This window comes from Cydia splendana, chromosome 26, assembly GCF_910591565.1.
Source record: "Cydia splendana chromosome 26, ilCydSple1.2, whole genome shotgun sequence".
In the NCBI taxonomy this organism is placed as follows: Eukaryota; Metazoa; Arthropoda; class Insecta; order Lepidoptera; family Tortricidae; genus Cydia; species Cydia splendana.
The window spans coordinates 11,039,611-11,061,835 of NC_085985.1; the positions used below are offsets into that span (position 1 = coordinate 11,039,611).

General features: G+C 38.1%; 2 protein-coding genes and 1 long non-coding RNA gene across 3 annotated transcripts; 2 read left to right on the top strand and 1 right to left on the bottom strand.

The window, feature by feature from the left end:
* The first annotated feature begins 1,866 nt into the window (after positions 1 to 1,866).
* Positions 1,867 to 8,485, top strand: LOC134803303 (zinc finger protein 436-like). The gene is made up of 4 exons (XM_063776081.1): positions 1,867 to 1,998; positions 2,374 to 2,578; positions 4,067 to 4,279; positions 7,284 to 8,485. The coding sequence occupies exons 2-4, from the start codon at positions 2,416 to 2,418 to the stop codon at positions 8,420 to 8,422; spliced, it is 1,515 nt and encodes a 504-aa protein (XP_063632151.1). The 5' UTR covers positions 1,867 to 1,998; positions 2,374 to 2,415; the 3' UTR covers positions 8,423 to 8,485.
* A 5,847-nt stretch (positions 8,486 to 14,332) lies between these two features.
* Positions 14,333 to 17,281, bottom strand: LOC134803344 (zinc finger protein 664-like). Its single transcript, XM_063776143.1, has 3 exons — positions 17,124 to 17,281; positions 16,230 to 16,349; positions 14,333 to 15,322 (listed from the first exon to the last, which is right to left on the bottom strand). Exons 1-3 carry the CDS (start codon positions 17,239 to 17,241, stop codon positions 14,361 to 14,363), a joined length of 1,200 nt encoding a protein of 399 aa, XP_063632213.1. The 5' UTR covers positions 17,242 to 17,281; the 3' UTR covers positions 14,333 to 14,360.
* A 486-nt stretch (positions 17,282 to 17,767) lies between these two features.
* Positions 17,768 to 21,767, top strand: LOC134803149 (uncharacterized). The gene is made up of 2 exons (XR_010145945.1): positions 17,768 to 17,860; positions 20,879 to 21,767. It is a non-coding gene; the product is annotated as an uncharacterized LOC134803149 (long non-coding RNA).
* Positions 21,768 to 22,225: the final 458 nt, after the last annotated feature.

Below are 22,225 nucleotides of genomic sequence, written 5' to 3' on the forward strand. Positions count from 1 at the left end.
ACAAAGTAATCTATCACAAAGGATTCCATTCAAGATGGCGCTCAAACCGGAAGTCTGAACTAAATATATCTTATTGATGTATTTGGGCCATAGAAGGTAGGATCCTATAGAAGTGGTATACGCATGCCTAAGTGAGGGACAAAACAAAGGCAATGCGACACTATGATTGGTCGAATTTATTTGTTGCCCACCATAACCCATACTAATTTATGGTGGGGAATAAAAAAAAACGGGCAAGTGCGAGTCGGACTCGCGCACGAAGGGCTCCGTACCATAATGCAAAAAACGGCAAAAAAAAAAGGGTCACCCATCCAATTACTGACCCCGCCCGACGTTGCTTAACTTCGGTCAAAAATCACGTTTGTTGTATGGGAGCCCCACTTAAATCTTTATTTATTCTGTTTTTAGTATTTGATGTTATAGCGGCAACAGAAATACATCATCTGTGAAAATTTCAACTGTCTAGCTATAACGGTTCGTGAGATACAGCCTGGTGACAGACGGACGGACGGACAACGGAGTCTTAGTAATAGGGTCCCGTTTTACCCTTTGGGTACGGAACCCTAAAAATGTGAGACTGTGACAAGGACAAACAATAATAGCGCTTTCGCTGCTACTCCTACTGAAAGGTACATAAGACTATCCCGTTCGCTCATTTCCCCCCACCCATCATGCCTTATCCAGTTAAAATACTAGATTCATGATTTGGGCATAAACACAAATAAAAAGGTATTCGAACGAGCGAGCGAAGTTCTTACATTAACTTTGAACACGCGGCTGGCTAGCGGCACGTCCCGGCATTTCGATGTTTTTAAGCTGAACTGGCCAAGATGCGAATAAGGGACAGCTCGATCTGTGAGTGTGGACTGGACGAAGGTACTACTAGCCATATACTTTTGGAATGCCCCTTAATACGTCATCCAATATATGATTTTCTCCCACGTGAGATAAGCCGTCCAATAAATATTAACTTCCTCCTAACCCTAGTTTATTCCACATTTGGTGATATTTTGAATAAATTCCTAACTAAGAATGAGTTCAAACTGTGAAGTATGGTATACTGACAGGTGATGAATCTAGTAAATATTATAATAACCTTAATAATATATACATACATATATCTATATACATACACAACAAACGTTGTCTGGTTTATGACGTCTTTAACTATTGGAAGTGGTCGTGTTGTCCGTAGGTTGAATGGCTTGTGTTTGTTTGTAGGGTGGATGGATACTCAACCGAACACCGTATATACATCACCGACGATCTATATCATACTGGCCGTGTGTTATCCAACCTCGACACTGGCGGAATCATCAAGCCCTGATGGAGCCATAATACACAAAAATTGATTGATTGATTGATTGAAGCTGAACTGTCAGAAGATAGTTTGATACATAATAACTTAAATTAATTTGAATGAAATTGGGTAAACGTGTAGTCGAGGGCATTATATTTTAGTCATTAAATTATGAGCAGTCTCGATCAAGGGGTTATTGAGCTAGAAGGCCAAAAAGCCGTTTGTGAGGGGTCTTGCTATTCTGGTCATTTTATTTGCAAGGAAATATGGTCGAGTTTGGTATCAAATAAAAGTGCTCGGCTTATAGTGGTAACACACTATCGCACCGCGCCAAGGTCATTGTGCGACGCACCCATAAGTAAGAGCGAGAAAGCGATATCTCTTTCTCGCTCTTACTTATCGGTGCGTCGCACAATGACCTTGGTGCGGTGCGATAGTGTGTTACCACTATTACGGCCAGCTAACTATATAAAAAAAAATTTAGTATATCCATGGATCCTACCATCTATGGATCTATGGTCATATCACTTGTCAACTGCTTGTGTAGAGGTTATGCGAAAATGTAAATATAAGTGTGTTTTCATATGATTTTCATACTATTTTCTATTTTGTTATTCTATATTTTTTTAATAATAGTACACTTTATCCGTTACTATACAGTTCATACCATTTGGGAGTCCGCTCTTCACAGTACCGACGTCAGTTCTTAAATCCTAGTTTCCAAATTATTATCGCATAAAATCGTATTTTACCCACAGACTTGTGATTGTCACGCTGGTTTCAAACTAATTCTATGATCTTACCCAATTAAAACGAAGTTATCGATGGCAATATATTTTTCCAGCACCTATAGTCTGTATCTTTAGGTATTTCAAAAAGAGTGAACAAGATCTATCCTCAAATGGCTCCTTAAGCCAGTTGAGGGTAGATGAAAACATTACATGATCAAATAATGTAGGTTAAAGTCAGGTCGTTCAGTGACAGATCCAGGTGGTTTTGTATTTGGTTGGTTAATCAATAAATGTTATAACCACCCGAAAATGTACAAACTATTTGTTTAATTTTTTTTACAGAGTATAAGACCTACAGATCTATGATCTCATTCAACCACTGAAATGGAGGAAAACGGTGGGTCCGTGGAAGTAGTGATCGTGAAGATGGAACTGGGGGAGAATGGTCTAGAGGAGACAAATGTGCCGTCACCTGCATATAGTGAGTTTTCTAACACCATCAAAAGGCACAAAACTTGCGCGGTGACTAGAATTCTGACTGGACACTGTAAGTTGAACAAACACATTTTCCAAATAGGGAAAAACAAGATGCGACATGCAGGTTCTGCCAGGAATCAGAGGAGACTGAGTTCTGGATGTTTTCTATGTATATAAGTATTTGTATATATCTGTATAATATATCATTGTCTAGTACCCACAACACAAGCCCTATTGAGCTCACTGTGACTAGGTCGATCTGTGTAAAATTGTCCTATAATATTTATTTAAATTTTGAAAATCCACACAGCTGTCCGGAACCCTAAATAAAAGTATAGTATACAATTTCATTTATAAGTATACATCGGTAACTCGTGGCATTTAGGTAGCACTTAAAAGATTAGTGATGAGCACACATCGGTAACTCGTGGCATTTAGGTAACAGGCACAGACTAGTGATGTGATAATGTTCTTCCTATACGAGTCGAGAAAAAGAAACCACTAAAAAAAGGAAATTAATTAAACTAATCTTTTAAGTGCTACCTAAATGCCATGAGTTACCGATGTGTATTTATAAGTCTTATTTAAATAAATACAAGTTTCAGTACAGGATGGCCCAAAAATACGTTGACAACGTTTTTTCTAATTATTTTATTAAATGCTTACGTAACTGGTACATAGTAAGTTAAAAATTAAAACTAGTTTTTTTATGCAACAAAAATTAATTGTCTTCAAAATAATTAAATTATGAATCCGGGAAAATTAGCAGTGTTGCATAGATAATTTTCCTGGATTCACAAGTTCAAAAGAGTGGCCACCCTACTCGCCTGATCTAAATCTAATGGATTATAGTTTGTGGTCAATCTTAGAGACAAGGGCCTGTGCTACTAAACAGGGATGTTGCGAATATTCGCATCCGCATCCGCGGAACTTCCGCATTATTTTCTACATCTGCATGCGGATGTCGAACAAGTCGGTACAGGAACGTCTTAGCGGCGGCGTAAGTGCTAGGTAATTTGTCGTTACCTATAACGAAATCGTCTAAAGCCAGAAAAGTCGGCCAAGTTACTGTTTATTAAATATAACGCTTCTATATTCTTACTCAAATACTAAACGTATCGTTTTTTTAAAATAGTAATTACTAGAAAAGTAGTATTTGACGTTTTTTAAGTACCTAATCTTGACATCCGCATCCGCGGATGTGAGCCTTTAAATATCCACATCCGCGGATGTCAAAAAATCTGCATCTGCAACATCCCTGCTACTAAACACAAAAGTATAAACGCTCTAAAAGCATCACTTACCAAAGAATGGGACAAAATATTCTTGGAGGAGCTGCGGCATTTCGTTGAAAATTTTAACAAACGTTTGCGTTTGTGTATCAAAGCGAAAGGAGGCTATTTTGAAGACAATTAATCAATTTTTGTTGCATAAAAAGACTGTACTTTTATTTTTTTACTTACTTTGTACTAGTTACGTAAGTACTTAAAAAAATAATTAGATAAACCATTGTCAACGTATTTTTGGGCCACCCTGTAATGACATAAACTATTCACAGTTGAGGTTAAGTTAGAGTATGAGGGGCAAGCTGTACAGCAAGAGCCCTCCTGCTCCGAGCAGTACACGAACCATGAGGTCAAGGACGACCATGAGGTCAAGGACAACCATGAGGTCAAGGACGACCGTGAGGTCAAGGACAACCATGAGGTCAAGGACGACCATGAGGTCAAGGACAATCTTATGCTGAGCACGGAGAGTGCACGGCCCAAAGGTGAGATGTCTTTCTTATCTTACTGTATTTGACCCAATCAGACAATCAGGTTATTCCGACCAGTTACCACCAAGTAAGATCCAGTACAGCCAGCAAACTTGCCAAGCGGGCGTGGTGTTCAACATTACCTTGAAACACTCTTATCTTTTTAGGGTTCCGTACCCAAAGGGTAAAACCCTATTACTAAGACTCCGTCCGTCCGTCCGTCCGTCCGTCCGTCCGTCCGTCCGTCCGTCCGTCTGTCACCAGGCAGTATCTCACGAACCGTGATAGCTAGACAGTTGAAATTTTCACAGATGATGTATTTCTGTTGCCGCTATAACAACAAATACTAAAAACAGAATAAGATAAAGATTTAAGTGGGGCTGCTCCCATACAACAAACGTGATTTTTGACCGAAGTTAAGCAACGTCGGGCGGGGTCAGTACTTGGATGGGTGACCGTTTTTTCTGCCGTTTTTTGCATTATGGTACGGAACCCTTCGTGCGCGAGTCCGACTCGCACTTGCCCGGTTTTTTCTTTATCCACGACTGTTATCCAAACCCTAATTCTTTATTCAGACAAACACTAGGTTAAGTTTACAGCTGCAGGATGCCAAGACACTTAAGCCCCCCATTCACACTCCTACCTTGTAGTCCGCCTTGCAGGACTACGGCGTAGGATATAGCTCACACACCCTCCTACATTGTAGTCCGCCTCGCAGGACTACGGCGTAGGATATAGCTCACACACCCTCCTACGTTGTAGTCCGCCTCGCAGGACTACGGCGTAGGATATAGCTCACACACCCTCCTACGTTGTAGTCCGCCTCGCAGGACTACGGCGTAGGATATAGCTCACACACCCTCCTGCATTGTAATCCGCCTCGCAGGACTACGGCGTAGGATATAGCTCACACACCCTCCTACATTGTAGTACGTCTTGCAGGACTACGGAGCAAGAAATAGCTCACACACGGTACTGTTTTGCCGTCCATCTTCAATACTGCTTCGTTTCTTACAAGTGTCGGTCTACTTACTCTTGAAAATGTTACGTGCAATTTCAAAAAAAGAAAATAGCTCTTCTGCTATGTATTTTCTTGTTATTGGATAAAAATAAAAAAGAGTGTGGGAAAAGAAACTGCTAAAAAACAATCCTACGCGGCGGACTACAGCGGTGGGCGGGGCTTGCAGGATTTGTAGGACCCAAGAGGCATCCTACTTGGTGTTGTAGGACGGCACGTAGTCCGCGACCCCCATACACAATCCTACCCAATGAGGCAGGCTACAAGGTATTAGGAGTGTGAATGGGGGGCTTTAGGGTGGGTTGCACCAAACCGTCTGTCAAGGGTAAAGCGTTCGTTTGTATGTAAAGTTTCATAGTAAACCGCTGAGTGACGTTGATCAGTCTGTCAAGTGTGGTTGGTGCAACTGGCCCTTATACTGTTAATACATAGTCAGTATCATACAATTCATAAACATGTATACACTTTTCGAACTATCTCTAGAATCTTAAATTAAACATATGTATTAAGTATTACTAAGTTACATAGAGACTTAAAAAAAATCTGATAGTAAGTAACATAGGTAGAGTTTAAAAAAATGATAAAAAAAATAAAAAATCTTAACAATAAAGTCGCATCAAGATCATTTTGAACACCTCGCCCGCTTAGCAACTTCTGCTGCTGACTGTACCACTGGAAATTTGGTATTGGAACTGGTTTCCAGTGGTAACAGCTGAGAAAAAAAATCCCAGCGGTTACCACCAACTCGCTTTCGTGGTACGGTCGGTGCCCTAACTTAAATACCCAAGTGTATGGCCATACTAATTGTATAGAAAAGTGCATACTTATTGTTGCCGACAAGTACCGAGCGCTCGGGGTGAGGGCGCGCGGGGCAGCGACTGCCCCACCAACCAGAGATCCGAATGCGAGTCATACCGAACGGACGTTAATTTGCAATTTTTTTTTTCTCTAATATTCCTAAAATGTACTGTGCGTTGTTCTATATAGTTTAAATAAAAAGTATAGTGCATAATTTGACTATTTTTATTGGAAAAAACCACTACAAAGTACGACACTTATGTTAGTGAAATTGATTTTTATTGGAAAAAACCACTACAAAGTACGACACTTATGTTAGTGAAATTGTTTCGTTAATAAAAATAAAAATATAATAAAAATGTGTCGCAAAAGATTTTTTGTCAATAAATTGTTTACAGTTAACACTGGCGACAATTCTAGAACTATTTGGTAACTACTGAGAAAAAACACTGTTAGTTACTACCAAACCGAGTTGGTAGCTTTGTGGATTTTTTTTCAGTCATATTTTGATAAGTTTCCCGACATTATTGATGATTTTTCGATGTGATTTTCTATGAATAAGGACTTGAGATACAGGAGACAGGTGGGCCCTGTATACATTTTGACCGCTTTATACTCTGCAAGAGATAATTTTTTGACATAGTTTATATTTTGACATACATTGGTCATATTTTGACATTGTATTTAGTATGTTTATTATGCTCTGACATTTTATTTTACTGTATTTGACTTTTACTTTTAATTTTTGTTATGATTATTTGATTGTTTTATATTTTTTACTTAATTCTTAATTATTTTAATGTGTTATTGTTTACAATCTGACGATCTTTTTGTGAATTCATGTTATTTGGAAACATTGTGACATTGTTAAATATCATGTAATTTTCAATAAGAAATAAATTAATCTAATCTAATGTAATCTAATCTGTAACACGAGCAAATAATTAAAACACACATTGTCCTCTTCAAATGATAAAACTTTTTTTAACAACTTTTAAAAATTATGATGATTTTAGATTTCCATTTCACTACCTACCTGATCTCTTAATAATATAATAATAATTGATGGAGCGAAAGCGAAGGTCTCCGGGCAAAATTCTTTCATAATTTCGGATGATCTCCTCTACAGGTCGCATTTATAAACAGATTCCCGCGAAACTCGATGAGCAGTTTCGATAATTATATAGATATGTCTGGTTTCAGATTCTAACCAACCAATAGCCGTGAAACCGGAGCCAGGATCGGAACCAGAGCCCTCTGCCGTCCTTGACGCGCAACATAGCAAACAAACAAAACCATTCTACAATCGTTTTACTGTACATAAACGGCTGCATAAAGGCAAAAAAGTCTACTCTTGCAATATGTGCGAAAAACAATTTGTACGCCCAAGTGAATTGACTATACATGAACGTTCACACACTGAAGAGAAACCCTACTCGTGTGATTTTTGCGAAAAGAAGTTTTTGCGTTCAATGGAATTGACAAACCATAGGCGGATACATACCGGCGAACGGCCCTTCGAATGTGAAGTATGCAATAAGAAATTTGCGCATGCAAGTATTTTGCATTTACATAAACGCATTCACACAGGTGAGAAAAAATACTCATGCGATATCTGCAATAAGCACTTTGCGCGATGGAATGGCCTGGTTATACATAAAAAATATCATACAGGTGACCGGTCACATTCTTGTGATCTCTGCGAAATGAAATTTGTAACGTCTACTGATTTGAAGAAACATAAACTGACGCATAATCGTGAAAAGCCATATTTGTGTAAAATATGTGAAGAACAGTTCGATGACAAGAACGCTTTAGTGAAACACAGACAAAGCCATATAGGAGAAAATACATGTAAGGAATTGCTGTGCGACATTTGTAACAAGTTATTTGCGAGTGCGGATCACGTGGCCAGACATAAAAAGCTACACAGTGGTGTGAAGCCGTACACTTGTGAAGTATGCAATAAACAATTCGCGAATTCTAGTTACTTGATCAGACATAAAAAAATACACACCGGCGTGAAGCCACACACTTGTGAAATATGCGAAAAGCGCTTCACAAATTCCAATGGCCTGACTAGACATAAAAAAACCCACACTGGCGTAAGACCATTTACGTGCGAAGTATGTAAGCAGCAGTTCAGTGAATTAAGCAATTTAAATCTTCATAGACGAATACACACGGGCGAAAAACCGTATTCATGCGACGTATGTGAAAAGAAATTTGCCCGACCGGATTATTTAAAGACTCATAAACGATTACATGTTGGCGAGGCTCCATCAAAGACTGATGCTCAGTCAGTCAAACGTAAATGGTTTGACAGAAAACAAACAACTTAGTTAAGTTAGCCGTATAACTTAAAATTTAAATGCCCAGGTTATAAATAAATATAATTATATTAATATAGTGGTTTTATTTAATATTTCAAACACGGTCTTGCATGTCAGTTTCCGCGTGTTGGAAATACTAGGATGACACAAGTTTATTAGTAGTTTTGACTGAATATACTTAATACCTAATATATATTTATATTTTATATTATTTATATAAAATTTTAGATTAATTAAATCGGTTGAGTGAAAGTCGTACTTCACATACATTTTGTATGGACCCAAACCGAAAAATGTGGCCACCATTTGCCGTTTAGTTGATAAAGTGAAAAATAAGCAAAATAAAAGTATGTCATCATCTTCCTCGCGTTGTCCCGGCATTTTGCCACGGCCCCCATGGGAGCCTGGGGTTCGTTGGACAACTAATCCCGAGAATTGGCATAGGCACTACTTTTTACGAAAGCGATTACGAACCTTACGGTCCTTTCAACCCAGAGGGTAATTGGGATTAATCCGGTTTCCTCACGATGTTTTTTTTCTTCACCAAAGAGCGACTGGTAAATATCAAATAATATTTCGTACCTAACTTCCGAAAAATTCATACGAGTACGAGCCGCCTGATGCCATCTAGTAGTCGTTTGCCTACCTTAAAAAACCTCCAAAATTAACTGTTAATTTTTTCGTTCAGGTGTGTCTTTTACTGTATTTATTGTGTTAATAAATGGAAGAAAAGACTCTGAGTAAACCAAAAGGAACATTGGTATTGATAACTTAATTTCCTTTTGAACTTGGGACCATAGTTGCAGTATTGGACTATATGTGGGAGGTTTTACGGTTCTATATAATTAAAAAGTTGGAAAAGTACTTGTGTATGCGGGTTTGAGCTTCCGGTACCTACTCGTGAAAATTAGAGAAATAGGTAAATGAGTAACTTTTACCTATTTCTCTAATGAGGACACTAAATAAACGTTTACCCTATTTACTGAACACTTTGCCCACGGACATAGTAAAAGAGCCCAAAAAAAATAGATTTAAAAACAGTCTTGTAGATTTAAAAACAGTCATGTATTACCCTACAGTGTATTCATGATATACCTACCTATTTTAACTCCGAATGTAAACTATGATAATATTTAAATTTAATTAAGTATAGTATAGTGAGACTCCACAGTCAAACAAAATGTAGTTTTGGGAGCATTGTCTTTAACAAAAAAGTTGTAACTTCTTGTGTAATAAATAACTAAATAAAATAAAAAATAGGCTTAAGTCAGTCATAAACTAAAAACTGTTAAGAATGAAATCCCGTGAAAAGCCCGTGAAGGACCGAAAGGAACTAAATCTTATTGTATGCTCTTGTCAATCGGACTTTAGGTCCTTTAGTCCCGTGGGATTGGAGAGCGCTTGACTGAGTGAAACAGAAAACGAACGGAATGAAACGGTTCACAATGTCGCTGACACAAATTGTGCGAACGAGATGAAATAACACCGTGAGACGAGGTTTCATATTTCAGTGTCATTCAGAGACAATTTCAATATGGCGGGTTGTTTACATAGTTAGCAAGTTCCATAGAATAACACTTTATACATTAATTTTTTTTGGGTGTCATTTAATCGATCTGCAAAATATTCCTATTTTGATGAATAAAAATATATATTTGGTAAGCCAAAAGATATACTTGGTCAGTAACTTACGGTTAGCAAGTATTTCTAAACCAGTTCGCTATTAATGTCATAGGTACTGAGCTTCTCTAAATTAATTTGTTTGGCAAATTCATTATTTGAGCGGCAGTAAGCGATCCACCATTAATCAAATTTTGTTGAGCAATCAGGGGGTAAACGGATTATTTAATTTTGGATTACAATTTAACTGATCCGCACCGCATAAATTGGTTACCTGAATAATCATTTGATCAGCAAATGTCTAACCAACCTAACCTATCCCCTTTGCGGATCAGCTGATTTTTTAAATAAAAAAATATTGGCTATCATTTGATTACCTACGTCTCTTTCATTTTGTCCTTCAAAAAACTTATGCCCACTAACTTTGTTTTCTAGTAGCAGTTGGTTTCTGTGAAGGTCGCAGTTCTAGTCTAACCCACTTTACTAGTAGCAGTTGGTTGGTTGGACCATTCCTTTAATATGTATACGTCTCAATTAAACTGCTTAGAGACATGTTTTTCTACCAACCAATTTTTAAATCTTGCGGACCATATAATAGCTAGTTTGTTAGTGCACGACACCTTGCACTTTGTGACTATGCGCTGAAACTTGGCACAGTTGATTCTTAGCTGGTCATGAGCAGATACAGACCGGGAGACCTCGAGAGCCACGTCTCATTTAGTGGGGGGGAGGGGGGGAAGTTCGACGCCGCCGCGCTTCACTTGGAGCAACATTTCTCTAAAACTGTACCTATTAGGGCATGTGATATATCATTTTCGGTTAAATTAAGGATGAGGAATTTTTTTTTGGAACCAAAACAATGCACTTTCTAACAAAAAAAAAACATAAAGTAGAAAAGACAAAAAAACGTATCTTGGATTTTTTCATAATTACCAATTTTTTTTTTAAGTGTAGTAGGAATCTGAAAACAAAAAATATAGTTGTAAAGCTACACTTATTACGTTTAAAAAAATATATAGTTTATTATACAAAACTGTTGATAAATGGGAGATAAAAAATAATATTAAGCGTGGGCCAGAGTGATCTCAATACAAAATATTATGAATGTGGGAAAGTTACTTATAATTTGTTCTACAATCGTTTATTTTTTAGTTTTTCGTAAATAACTCGTAAACGGTAGCCCACAGTAAAAAAATATCTGTTACGTAAATAATTTGTTTCAGATTTCTTATAAAATAAGTGCTCCTTTTTTTCGCTAAGGTCAATATTAAAAAAAATATTGAAGGGAGAAAATAAATACTAAGGTCCTCTTTTTTAGTCATTCGTAAATAACTCGTAAAGGATGTCCAATAGCAAAAAATATTTTAACACAAGAATAATTAGCATAAAATTTCCTACAAAAAAGGTTATTCAAACTTTTTCGCTAGGATCAATATTTAAAAAGGGGACCTTAGAATTTATTTTCTCTCTTTAATATCGTTTTTAATATTGATCCTAGCGAAAAAGTTCGAATGACCTTTTTTGTAGGAAATTTTATGTAAATTATTCATGTACTAAAATTTTTTTTGCTATTGGCCTTCGTTTACGAGTTATTTACGAATGACTAAAAAAGGGGACCTAAGTATTTATTTTCTCCCTTCAATATTTTTTTTAATATTCATGGTACCGAAAAACAGTAGTACTTATTTTATAAGAAATCTGAAACAGATTATTTACGTAAAAGATATTTTTTTGCTGTGGGCTACCATTTACGAGTTATTTACGAAAAAACAAGAAAAATAAACGATTGTAGAACAAATTATAAGTAACTTTCCCACATTCATAATATTTTGTATTGAGATCACTCTGACCCACGCTTAATATTATTTTTTATCTCCCATTTATCAACAGTTTTGTATATTAAACTATATATTTTCTTAAACGTAATAAGTGTAGCTTTACGACTGTATTTTTTGTTTTCAGATTCCTGCTACACTTTAAAAAAAAATTGGTAATTATGAAAAAATCAAAAATACGTTTTTTAGTCTTTTCTACTTTATGCTTTTTTTTTGTTAGAAAGTGCATTGTTTTTGTTCCGAAACTAGATTCCTCATCCTTAATTTATCCGAAAATGATATATTACATTCCTTAATAGGTATAGTTTTAGAGAAATGTTGCTCCATGTGAAGCGCGGCAGCATCGAACTTTCCCCCTCCCCCCTCACTAAATGAGAGGTGGCTCTCGACGGCTCCCGATCTGTATCTGCTCAAGACCAGCTAAGAATCAACTGTGCCAAGTTTCAGCGCATAGTCTCAAAGTGCAAGGTCCCCATACAACGGTGTGCAGTAACAAAGCAGCTATAATTATTTCGCGGCTCAACTATTTATTAAGCAGATCGATATTCGTTATAATGTTGACCGTTTCTGAATTGTTTACTGAACAAGAGTTGTAGCTCGATTTTTGTTTGTCAGCAAAATTTTTGTATGCTGCCCAAATTATTTAATGGCAATTTTTTTTTGCAGTTCAGTTGTTGATCAATGATTATTTAATTACGTCCCATTTTTTTATTGTGGTAAGTTGTTATAATGTTTAATATCGACAAATCATATCGTACAACTTGAATTATATTCAGTTACCAAAGACTGAAAAAAAATCGAGTGTAAAAACGATTCCTATTCATTCTCGTCTCTCAACAACTGAACGGTACTAAAGGAATTAAAAGCCCGAACTAGTTCGTTTGACCGAGAGCGGAGCGCTTTCTGTAGTCAACGAGCAGGCACAAGCCTACAAATCCATACTAATATTATAAAGGCGAAAGTGTGTCTGTCCGTCTGTTACCTCTTCACGCTTAAGCCGCTGAACCGATTTAGTTGAAATTTGGTATAGATATAGTTTGAGTCCCGGGCTCCCGGGGAAGGACATAAGATAGTTTTTATGTCGGAAATCATCCCTGAAGAGAGTGCAAAGGAGGGTGGAATTGAAAGAGTTAATGAATTGCCTAATAATTGAAGTAAGCAATGCGCGAATTGAATGATTACTATTAGCATTATCCAGGCGCTATACCTACTACTTTAGCTGCTGTCACTAATTCCACGCAGACAAAGTCGCGGGCAAAAGCTAGTGAGTAAATAAAAGGCAACAATCGACATGTATCTTTACTTATATTAGACTTTATAAATCCACATTGATATAGAAACACACAAGTAAATCCTAATTTAATTAACTATAGTATCTAATTAAGGTACTCTCAACATAAATCAATATGTTGGCTTAAATTACATAATATCACAATAGGAAAGAAATAAATATTTTAGGATAAAAGAATTCAGATGTCAATTAACACCTTAACCTTCCATGTGTGTGGTCACAGAATAAGTAATAGCAATAGTATTATCATACAGAACGGCCACGCACCGCCCCGCCCCGACTCGCATCACCTCGCCCCGCGACTGGCCGCGACATGAATGCATGCCATAATTGTGAATACCACAATTATGGCAACCCTAGCCATACATCAAAAATCATTTGCGTTTATATGTGTGCGCGGCACGTTCTGTACACGCGTCATTGTGTATGTGTGGGTAAGTCGCTTTACTTGAGCAGGGCTCTGACCAGTAAAAATACGGGACGTGGTACTTAAATACGGTGACAGTCCCGTATATACGGGACGTATGGCAACCCTATGTATGGCGTGTCCGCCCTGTGGTGTGGTTGGTGGTCATAAATCATGGGTCCAACGCGGTCGTGCCGTATAGAGCAGAACAGTCCAGATTCTTATCAAACACAGACGAAAAGTTGAGAAATAAAAACAAAATAACTATAATTCATAAAATGTTCACTTTAACTGTTCGTCTTTCAGTTCTGTGTTCATGTGTTGAACCTTAACGCGCAGGTTTTCTCTGCAACTGTTATTCGACGTGATTTTAATAATCGTGTTTTTTTTTTTAAATAATGTATATGTCAAATTAACAATTACATAGTTTTTTTTTAATTAGCCTGGTTAAGTGTCCCACTGCTGGGCAAAGGCCTCCCCTCGCTTCCTCCACTCAGCCCTGTCTTTTGTAGTTTCCCGCCAATCCGGATAAAATGCGTCCAAGTCGTCCCGCCATCTCCTTTTCGGTCTGCCTGCACTCCGGCTAGCACCATCTATGGTGTTCCGTGGGTCCCACTCCGTAACCATTTTGGCCCACCTTTCAGGGTGCATGCAGCAGACATGTCCAGCCCAGTCCCACTTAAGCTTAGCGGTCTTGACACCTACATCTACAACTCTAGTTCTGGAGCGCAGTTCCGTGTTTCTGATCAGTCCTGCGAAAACATAGTTACAAATATGCTTTTTTTGTTACACTCTCTATAGGATTTCTATAATTTCAGGAGATGCCTTTTTCCTACCTTTTAGTTTAGTGGTCTTTTCTCGGGTATGTCTCTTAGAATGTTTCTTTAAATTAGCTAATTGCTTGAAATTCTTTTTACATATTTCGCAAAAGAACACATGAGTATGAATTCGTCTATGAGTAATTAAACTGCTGTTGCGCGTAAATTCCTTTTCACATATGTCGCACGAGAATGGTTTCTCCCCAGTGTGAACCCGTTTATGCATACTTAAAGAGGCCTCATCGTAAAACTGCTTGTTACACGAGTCACATGTGTACGGTTTATTACCAGTATGGATTCGCTTATGTGTATTTAAATGAGTTGAAATCTTAAACTTCTTATTACAAACATCGCATGAGTATGGCCTCTCTCCAGTGTGAGTTCGTTTATGTTTACTTAAATCACTCAAATGCGCGAACTTCTTATTACAGTCCTCACAAAAGTACGGCTTATCGCCTGTATGGATACGTTTATGCTTTTCCACATCACTCACTTTCGCGAAAGCTTTTTGGCATATATCGCAACTGTATGGTTTTTCACCTACGTGCCTTCGTTCATGAGCTTTTAAATAACTTGGCATAGTAAACTGTTTCCCACAAGTTTCACACGAATACGGCTTTGTGCTGGCGTGTGTGTGTCTATGTTGGTTCAAACTAGATCTGGTTGCGAATCTGTTTCCGCATATATCGCAGGCGTAGCATTTATCTGCAGTGTGACTGCAAGCTTTCCTTTGAATGTGCTGGATTAGGTAGTGTATTTGTTGGTATGTGTTGCCGCAGGTATCGCAAATGTAGGTCCCGGTTTTATTGTCGTCTGTCTGTCGGTCGCCAGCCGCTCCGGCGCTCGCGACTTCTGATTCATCCGGAGGGCTGGTGGGCGGCGATTCTACTGCCTCTGGGGGTTCGAGCTCCTGTTTGATGACAACTGGTTGGTTTAAACCTGCAACACATTGTTGTTTATACGTAAGACCACTATTTCGTCTATTCAGATTTTTATTTTTTTATGTAACTGTGTTTTTTTAATGAAATTAAATGCGTTCATTTTGCTTAACATTATGTACGGATAAGATGGTAGAGTCAATAGTATTATGTTCTGATAATGACAATACCTTATACTAGTATAAGGCATGCAAAATATTTTAAAACCTATTTACATTATATTACAATAACTTACATAATCAATTACAATAACATAAGATAAGAATAACAATAATTTATTAATATTTACAATGAAAATAGAGCCAAGAATATAAATAATAAAATGTCACAATAAAAATCTAAATTTAATTATTTCTTAATGCTATAAAAATTGTGCTCGCTTAAAATGTAGAAGTGCCCTTGTTAAGTGGGCTTATTTGCTGAATAAATGTTGAAGGTGAAATTTCTACCATTGATGTGGGGCTACACATATCATTACCATCGTGCAAACTGTTTACTGACATTTTTTAAGTTTTTAGCAATGATATAAGGTGCACGAATGGTCAGGTAGAGTGTACTGTTTGTTACTAACACCATAGAGAAATATAGTAAGACATGAATGCTCACTGCTCACTGAGCTCACTCAGTGAGCACTCTTTACAATAACACTAAAGAAGACTAATATTTTCATAGTCAACATCTAGCATCGAGTAGCGGAATTATTAGCACTGCTAAGTAGCCGTAGTAGTACTGTCAAGTGACAATGTAGCACCGACCGGAAAGTCTTATGTTGTTGTTAATACAGTGCTGATAATTCCGCTACTTGATGCTAAATGTCGACTATGAAAATATTAGTCTTTTTGGTACCAAAACTGATGTATGGAGTGAGCAATCTATGTATTTTTTTCTCTATGCTAACACCTACTCACCAGAAAGTTCAGGAGTCCCTTCAAGCTTCACTGCCAGCCCCTCGACAGGTTTAGTTTCACACGATGACTCCTCCTTCACACGCACTGGTCTTTGCTCTTCAAATTCGATTTCGATTTTTACTGTAAGAAAAATATGTTAGTTGTAATTTGTAATACATATACATTTTAAACATACCTACTTGACGGCCTCTTAAGGGGCCCACAGATTACCAGTTTGCCAGACGATATCAGCCTGTCAGTTGTTCGGAGCTGTCAAATTTTGCGTTTAACTGACAGGCTCATTATTAAATAGATATTGGATTTAAAAATAACTGCTATCTAGTCTATTCAGTTGACAAAGATATTTAAAAAACTACTGTAAAATCGATTCATATTCATTCCAGCTCTAATGACTGAACTGAACTAAAAGACCAAAATAGTTCATTTGACCCATTGACAGAGAGTGGAGCGCTCTCTGTAGTGACTGCGCAGGCACAAGCCTACCTGTGTTGTGCACAATAAAGTGATTACTACTACTGTTTGTTTATTAACCCCAGTTACGGGACAGGCTTAGCCTAGTGCCTAGTGTGTTCCACTAAATTAATGTAAAACCTATCTATCTATCTATCTATTAAGCCCTTTTATTCTGAGTTAGAGTATGTCTCTAAGCTCAGTGTGCCGCTTGGCAAAGGCCTCCTCCAGCTCTTTCCATTGGGGTCTGTCGTGGGCCACTCTTCTCCAGTTCTGGCCTGCTGTGAGTTTGAGTTCATCCTCCCATCTTGTTCGAGGTCTCCTCTGGCTGAAGGTTGCACACGGAGGTGTGCAACCTCTTGGGTACCAATACGTTACGATTTTGCTCCATTTTTCTTGCTTATCTCTCCTACAAGAAACTACTTTACCTATAAGAAAACTCACTCTGTTCAGGCAGCAACACAGCATGCTCCGTGGGTCCTGTCAGCTCGTCCGCGCTATGCTCCCACACAGGCTCTTCCTTTACCCGGACAAACTCCGTGGACACGCTGCTTGCCTCCATTATAGCGGCTTGCGATCCGGGTTCGACTATGGAATTGTGTAAGAATGTCCTTATATTAAAATTTTGTTTGTTATTTGGTAACCCGTGCGAAGCTAGGGCGGGTTGCTAGTAATGTATTATAGTTACTTAGATAATAAAGGGAAGTAAACTATCGATTATTAGACATGACTCGCGAACAAATTCGGCAATAATGGCAATTGTATTGTCAAATTCAATTTGACAGTTTCGTTCACCACAGGTTAGACAACGGCAGATTAAGTTATTTTATGGTTATTTTTGCAAGAACCGTTGCAATTTCGTTGCGAATGCGTTACGACCAAGTTGCGACCTATCAAGCCGTAACAGATGGACGTGCAGGACCGCGAGTTTGGTCCGGTCAAAATATCTATTTCTCGCTCTGACTTATAGCTGTGTCCTTAACGGAAGTGCGACGGACCTTATACACGATCGAACCGGACCAAGATCACGGTCCGGTACGCCTGTCTGTTATGGCTATAAATACTTGAGGACTGACGTTGACAGTGACATGGGCGTGACAGCAAAAACCATTTTACATAGCGTGGTTGTTTATTTTATAATTTTTCTTGTTTCATAAACATCATCAGTATCATGCGTATTGGTGAGTAAGAGCCTTATGTATAATAATATAACTTTTGCATAAGAGTTGTGACGCGGCCATTGTGTTGTGAGAGATAAAGTTAAGATAAAGTGGCGCTGATACTGGCAGCATGTCGCCGGCACGGGCGAAGGAGCCCGCAAGTGCAGCCACGGACCAGGCGGAACTCGTGGGTTCATAAAATATACCCAAGCACGTATAGCTGTAAAGATATTACACTAACCTATTATATTATTACGCCCTATTTTGCTATGTTTATAGGGTTCCGTACCTCAAAAGCAAAAAACGGAACCCTTATAGGATCACTCGTGCCTCTGTCTGTCTGTCTGTCCGTCTGTCACAGCCTATTTTCTTGGAACTACTGGACCAATTAAGTTGAAATTTGGTACACATATGTATATAAATTAGTGACCCAAAGATGGATATGTAACGTAAACAAATGAATTTAAACATGGGGGCCACTATTGGGGGAAAATGAGAAGGTTAAAAAATAAAGTTTTTCAAACTATATCGTGTTATACAGCGTGACCTTAGCCATTGGAAATCCCACGTAGGGTTACTTCTAAGAAATGCTCTAATGGTAATATTTTTTTAATTAGAACAAAAGCAAAAAAATTAAAGTTATTTCCAATAATCGACAACAAAAAGAAACAGTATTGTATTAATCATTGGCAGTGCTTTTGACAATTTGTTTGAAAATGTGCAGCAATGATGACATTTGTCAAAAGTCAGAATCTTATTAATGTCATAAATAAAAAAGATAATCAAAACGGTCAAAGGTTTCATACTATTTATTACCTCAGGAGCTACTAACACATACAGGTTGCTCCAAAGTAAAAAAATCGTAATTTGTTAATTTCTTCGTAACCGCTACACCGATTGTTATGATACTTTGTATACTGGTTCTAAATACCGTAATGCATATGTACATTTCGGCTTTGTCCAATGGCTAGGGACACCCTGTATATCAAATGAAACAGCTCATCTTGAGAATTTCTAATATATTTTTTTTATAATTTTAAAATACATAGGTTAAAAGTTATTTAAGAAAATAGCCAAAAAATTACCAATTATCTCCAAAACTACTGGCTTTAAAATTTTGAAAAAAATACACAACATAGTTATTTACCTATAGATGACAGGAAAACCTATAAGAAATGTGCAGTCAAGCGTGAGTCGTACTTATTGTACGGAACCCTTGAAACGCGAGTTCGACTCGCACTTGGCCGGTTTTTACGTGTGTTAGAGTCTGAGCGGAAAGAGAAGAGTTGTGAAATGTATGGGAGTCAATACGTTCTACGACTCTTCTCTTTCCACACAGACTCTACATGCGTTTGCATGCGGCGGTGGAATGAGATAGCAATATGGCTTGCTCCCTCTGACACATAACTGCATCCCTGATGCTTGCCGAGTCTCAGCAGGCATGTAAACATACTACCATCTACTCCACCTCTAACCTAGCCATCTTGTTTCCAGATTTATTCCCAACAAAAACATAAATGTGGAATGAGAGCCAAGTTCAATATTAAGAATATGTGTTGTTGTGGACTCGCCAACAAATGAATTGAGATCTATATGGGTGCCAAGTTCTGTGCTGTGTAGAAAATCCTGAAATTATAAAGGATTAGACTTAGCTAGTTTTTATGTATATTCTATTAATGCTATTATATTTATCTATGTTACTTTTCTAAAATTTGGTTTATTGGTAAAAACTAGCCAAGTAAAATCCTTTATAATTTCAGGATTTTCTACACAGCACAGAACTTGGCACCCATATAGATCTCAATTCTATTGAGCCATAAAATATTACAAATTGAATCCAAATTAATTCTAGTAGGTAGCATTTAAAATTGTCACTTATAAGTATCCAGGTTGTTGTGTTGAGATTGAGATACCAGGTTTTTTGAGACTAGGAATGTTTTACCACTAAAAACTGTGTTTCACTTGGTACAGATGTAGTGCGTTATTGTTTCCCATCGTATTTTCTCGGAAACGTTCGTATTTGTCATGCTACTTCAGTCAACCTCAGTACTTTTTGTACTGAGACTGACTGAAATAGCAAGACACGTGGAAATACGATGGAAAATAATTATACACTACATCTGCAGCTAAGTACATTTATCCCCCGTGCTTTGAAACCCTCGCATTTTCAATGAGTTTAGTGGGCAAAGTGTCAATGAGTTTAAGAATAAACTAGACAAGCACAATGCAAACTCGACTCAACACTGAAAACTCGGTTGATGGCTCTGGATACAGGCATTATCAGTTATTTCAACTGCCTGCCTGCTTCACAAATAATAAATAAATAAATAATTTTATGAATATTCAGCATTTCAGGTATTCTTTTTACTCTTAGAAGTATTAGAACAAATTAAATTATTTTCAGAAAGTATTTTAGTTCGTTTTTAGGGTTCCGTACCCAAAGGGTAAAACGGGACCCTATTACTAAGACTTCGCTGTCCGTCCGTCCGTCCGTCTGTCTGTCACCAGGCTGTATCTCACGAACCGTGATAGCTAGACAGTTGAAATATTCACAGATGATGTATTTCTGTTGCCGCTATAACAACAAATACTAAAAACAGAATAAAATAAAGATTTAAATGGGGCTACAACAAACGTGATTTTTGACCAAAGTTAAGCAACGTCGGGAGTGGTCAGTACTTGGATGGGTGACCGTTTTTTATTTCAAGTAGAAACACTACTATATAAATTATAAACTGATATAAATGTCATATACTAAGAAATAGTGACCAAGGCCTCCAGTGCCCCAGGCTGGAATCGAACCAGTGTTCTCTGCTATCACGGCAGGCACCTGCAGGCCTTGGTCACTTTTTCTTAGTATATGACATTTATTTCAGTTTATTCTTTATACTCCTAATTTCACACGAAAATTACCAGTTCTGTGGTCTAGAATTAAATAAAAATTATGATGCTCAAATTGAGAAATATGTAACGCCCCGCCTACACGTTTAATAGGTTGGTATTTTGGATAGTTATTACAAATATCCATTTATGTTGCAGCATCCACTCTTGTCTCCTCTGCGGCAGTGTCGAGCCGGGGCAGAAGGTCGACTGCCTCGGCTGGTTGGGGCCGCTCGTGCTCGGTCAGGCTGGAGCGCCTGCTGATGGACGCGGAGCGGCGCACCTGCTGGGCCGGGCGCCGCACATACAAGCTGCGCACCACCGAGCCCGCACCCACACCTAACGTCACCACCACAATCTTTCAATGTCACCATTGCGGCAAACGGTTCAGGAACAAGTCGGTTTTGAAGAAACACGTACACATTCACTCACCTTTACACAATTCAACCGGAGAAGATTATGGGTTGGAAAACGAAAAACCTAAATACAGGGATAAGGAATACACAAGTGATCGCCAAATAAATCTACGAAGCGGAATGAAACACTCTAGTAAGAAGCAGTTTCTTGATTACACATCTGATGATGAAATAAACTTACAGGAGTTACAGGCTCACCTGATTATACGCACCGGTGAAAAACCTTTCAGGTGCAGCCACTGTGGCTACAAGTGTAAAAAGAAATCAGGTATACTGTTACACCTGATGATTCACACTGGCGATAAGCCTTTCCAGTGTAGGTACTGTGACCATAAGAGCCGTCGCAAAGGACATTTACGAATTCACGAGATGACACACACTGGTCAAACGCCGTTTAAGTGTGATCAATGCGATAAAAAGTGTTGTACGCAAGCTTCGTTAGATCATCATCTCTTGACCCACACAGACGAGAAGCCTTACAAGTGTGCGTACTGCGACTATAGGTGCCGTCAGAAAGTAAACATGAGATGACACATACACGTGAAAAACCCTTTAAATGCAACTACTGCGACTACAAATGCAGACATAAACGTCAGTTGCGAAATCATGAGGCGGAACATACAGATGAAGAGCTAGATGACTAATAAAATTAATTAAGTGACATCCCTCCAGTGGCGGAGGGCGGGTTTGAACCAACATCTTCAGCTATCGCGGCTAACGCCCTGGACCTGGGGCTTTACCATGATGTCAGTTTAGGACCTAAACTGAATCGCTAAAGGACGGAGCTATACTGCCCTGCTAAGCCAAATAGCGCTATCTCAAAAGAAAATTCATTGCTAACTTATACTTTAGTTTCTATTACTGAGAATTCCATTTACAAAATCATTTGTTTTTGAGATAGCCGTATTCGACTTAGGCACACTTTCATCATTTCACTAACAAGGGGTTAACCGATTAAACCTGGAGTTACCATGGTACAATTTGACACTAACTTAACGGTTTAACCGCCTAAACTCGGGTTAGTGGGATGGTGCAAGTGGGTCTTAGGAGGGCAGTATATAAGTTATATAGCTCCGTCCTTTAGCAATTC

Bases quoted from the DNA above. Each gene is read 5' to 3' on its own strand.
- LOC134803344 (XM_063776143.1), bottom strand. From the start codon at position 17,241: ATGGAGGCAAGCAGCGTGTCCACGGAGTTTGTCCGGGTAAAGGAAGAG. The intron at 16,350-17,123 runs GTGAGTTTTCTT...TTTTTCTTACAG, and splicing joins TGTGTTGCTGCCTGAACAGA to TAAAAATCGAAATCGAATTT. The intron at 15,323-16,229 runs GTGAGTAGGTGT...AATGTGTTGCAG, and splicing joins AGGGACTCCTGAACTTTCTG to GTTTAAACCAACCAGTTGTC.
- LOC134803303 (XM_063776081.1), top strand. From the start codon at position 2,416: ATGGAGGAAAACGGTGGGTCCGTGGAAGTAGTGATCGTGAAGATGGAA. The intron at 2,579-4,066 runs GTAAGTTGAACA...AACTATTCACAG, and splicing joins TAGAATTCTGACTGGACACT to TTGAGGTTAAGTTAGAGTAT. The intron at 4,280-7,283 runs GTGAGATGTCTT...GTCTGGTTTCAG, and splicing joins GGAGAGTGCACGGCCCAAAG to ATTCTAACCAACCAATAGCC.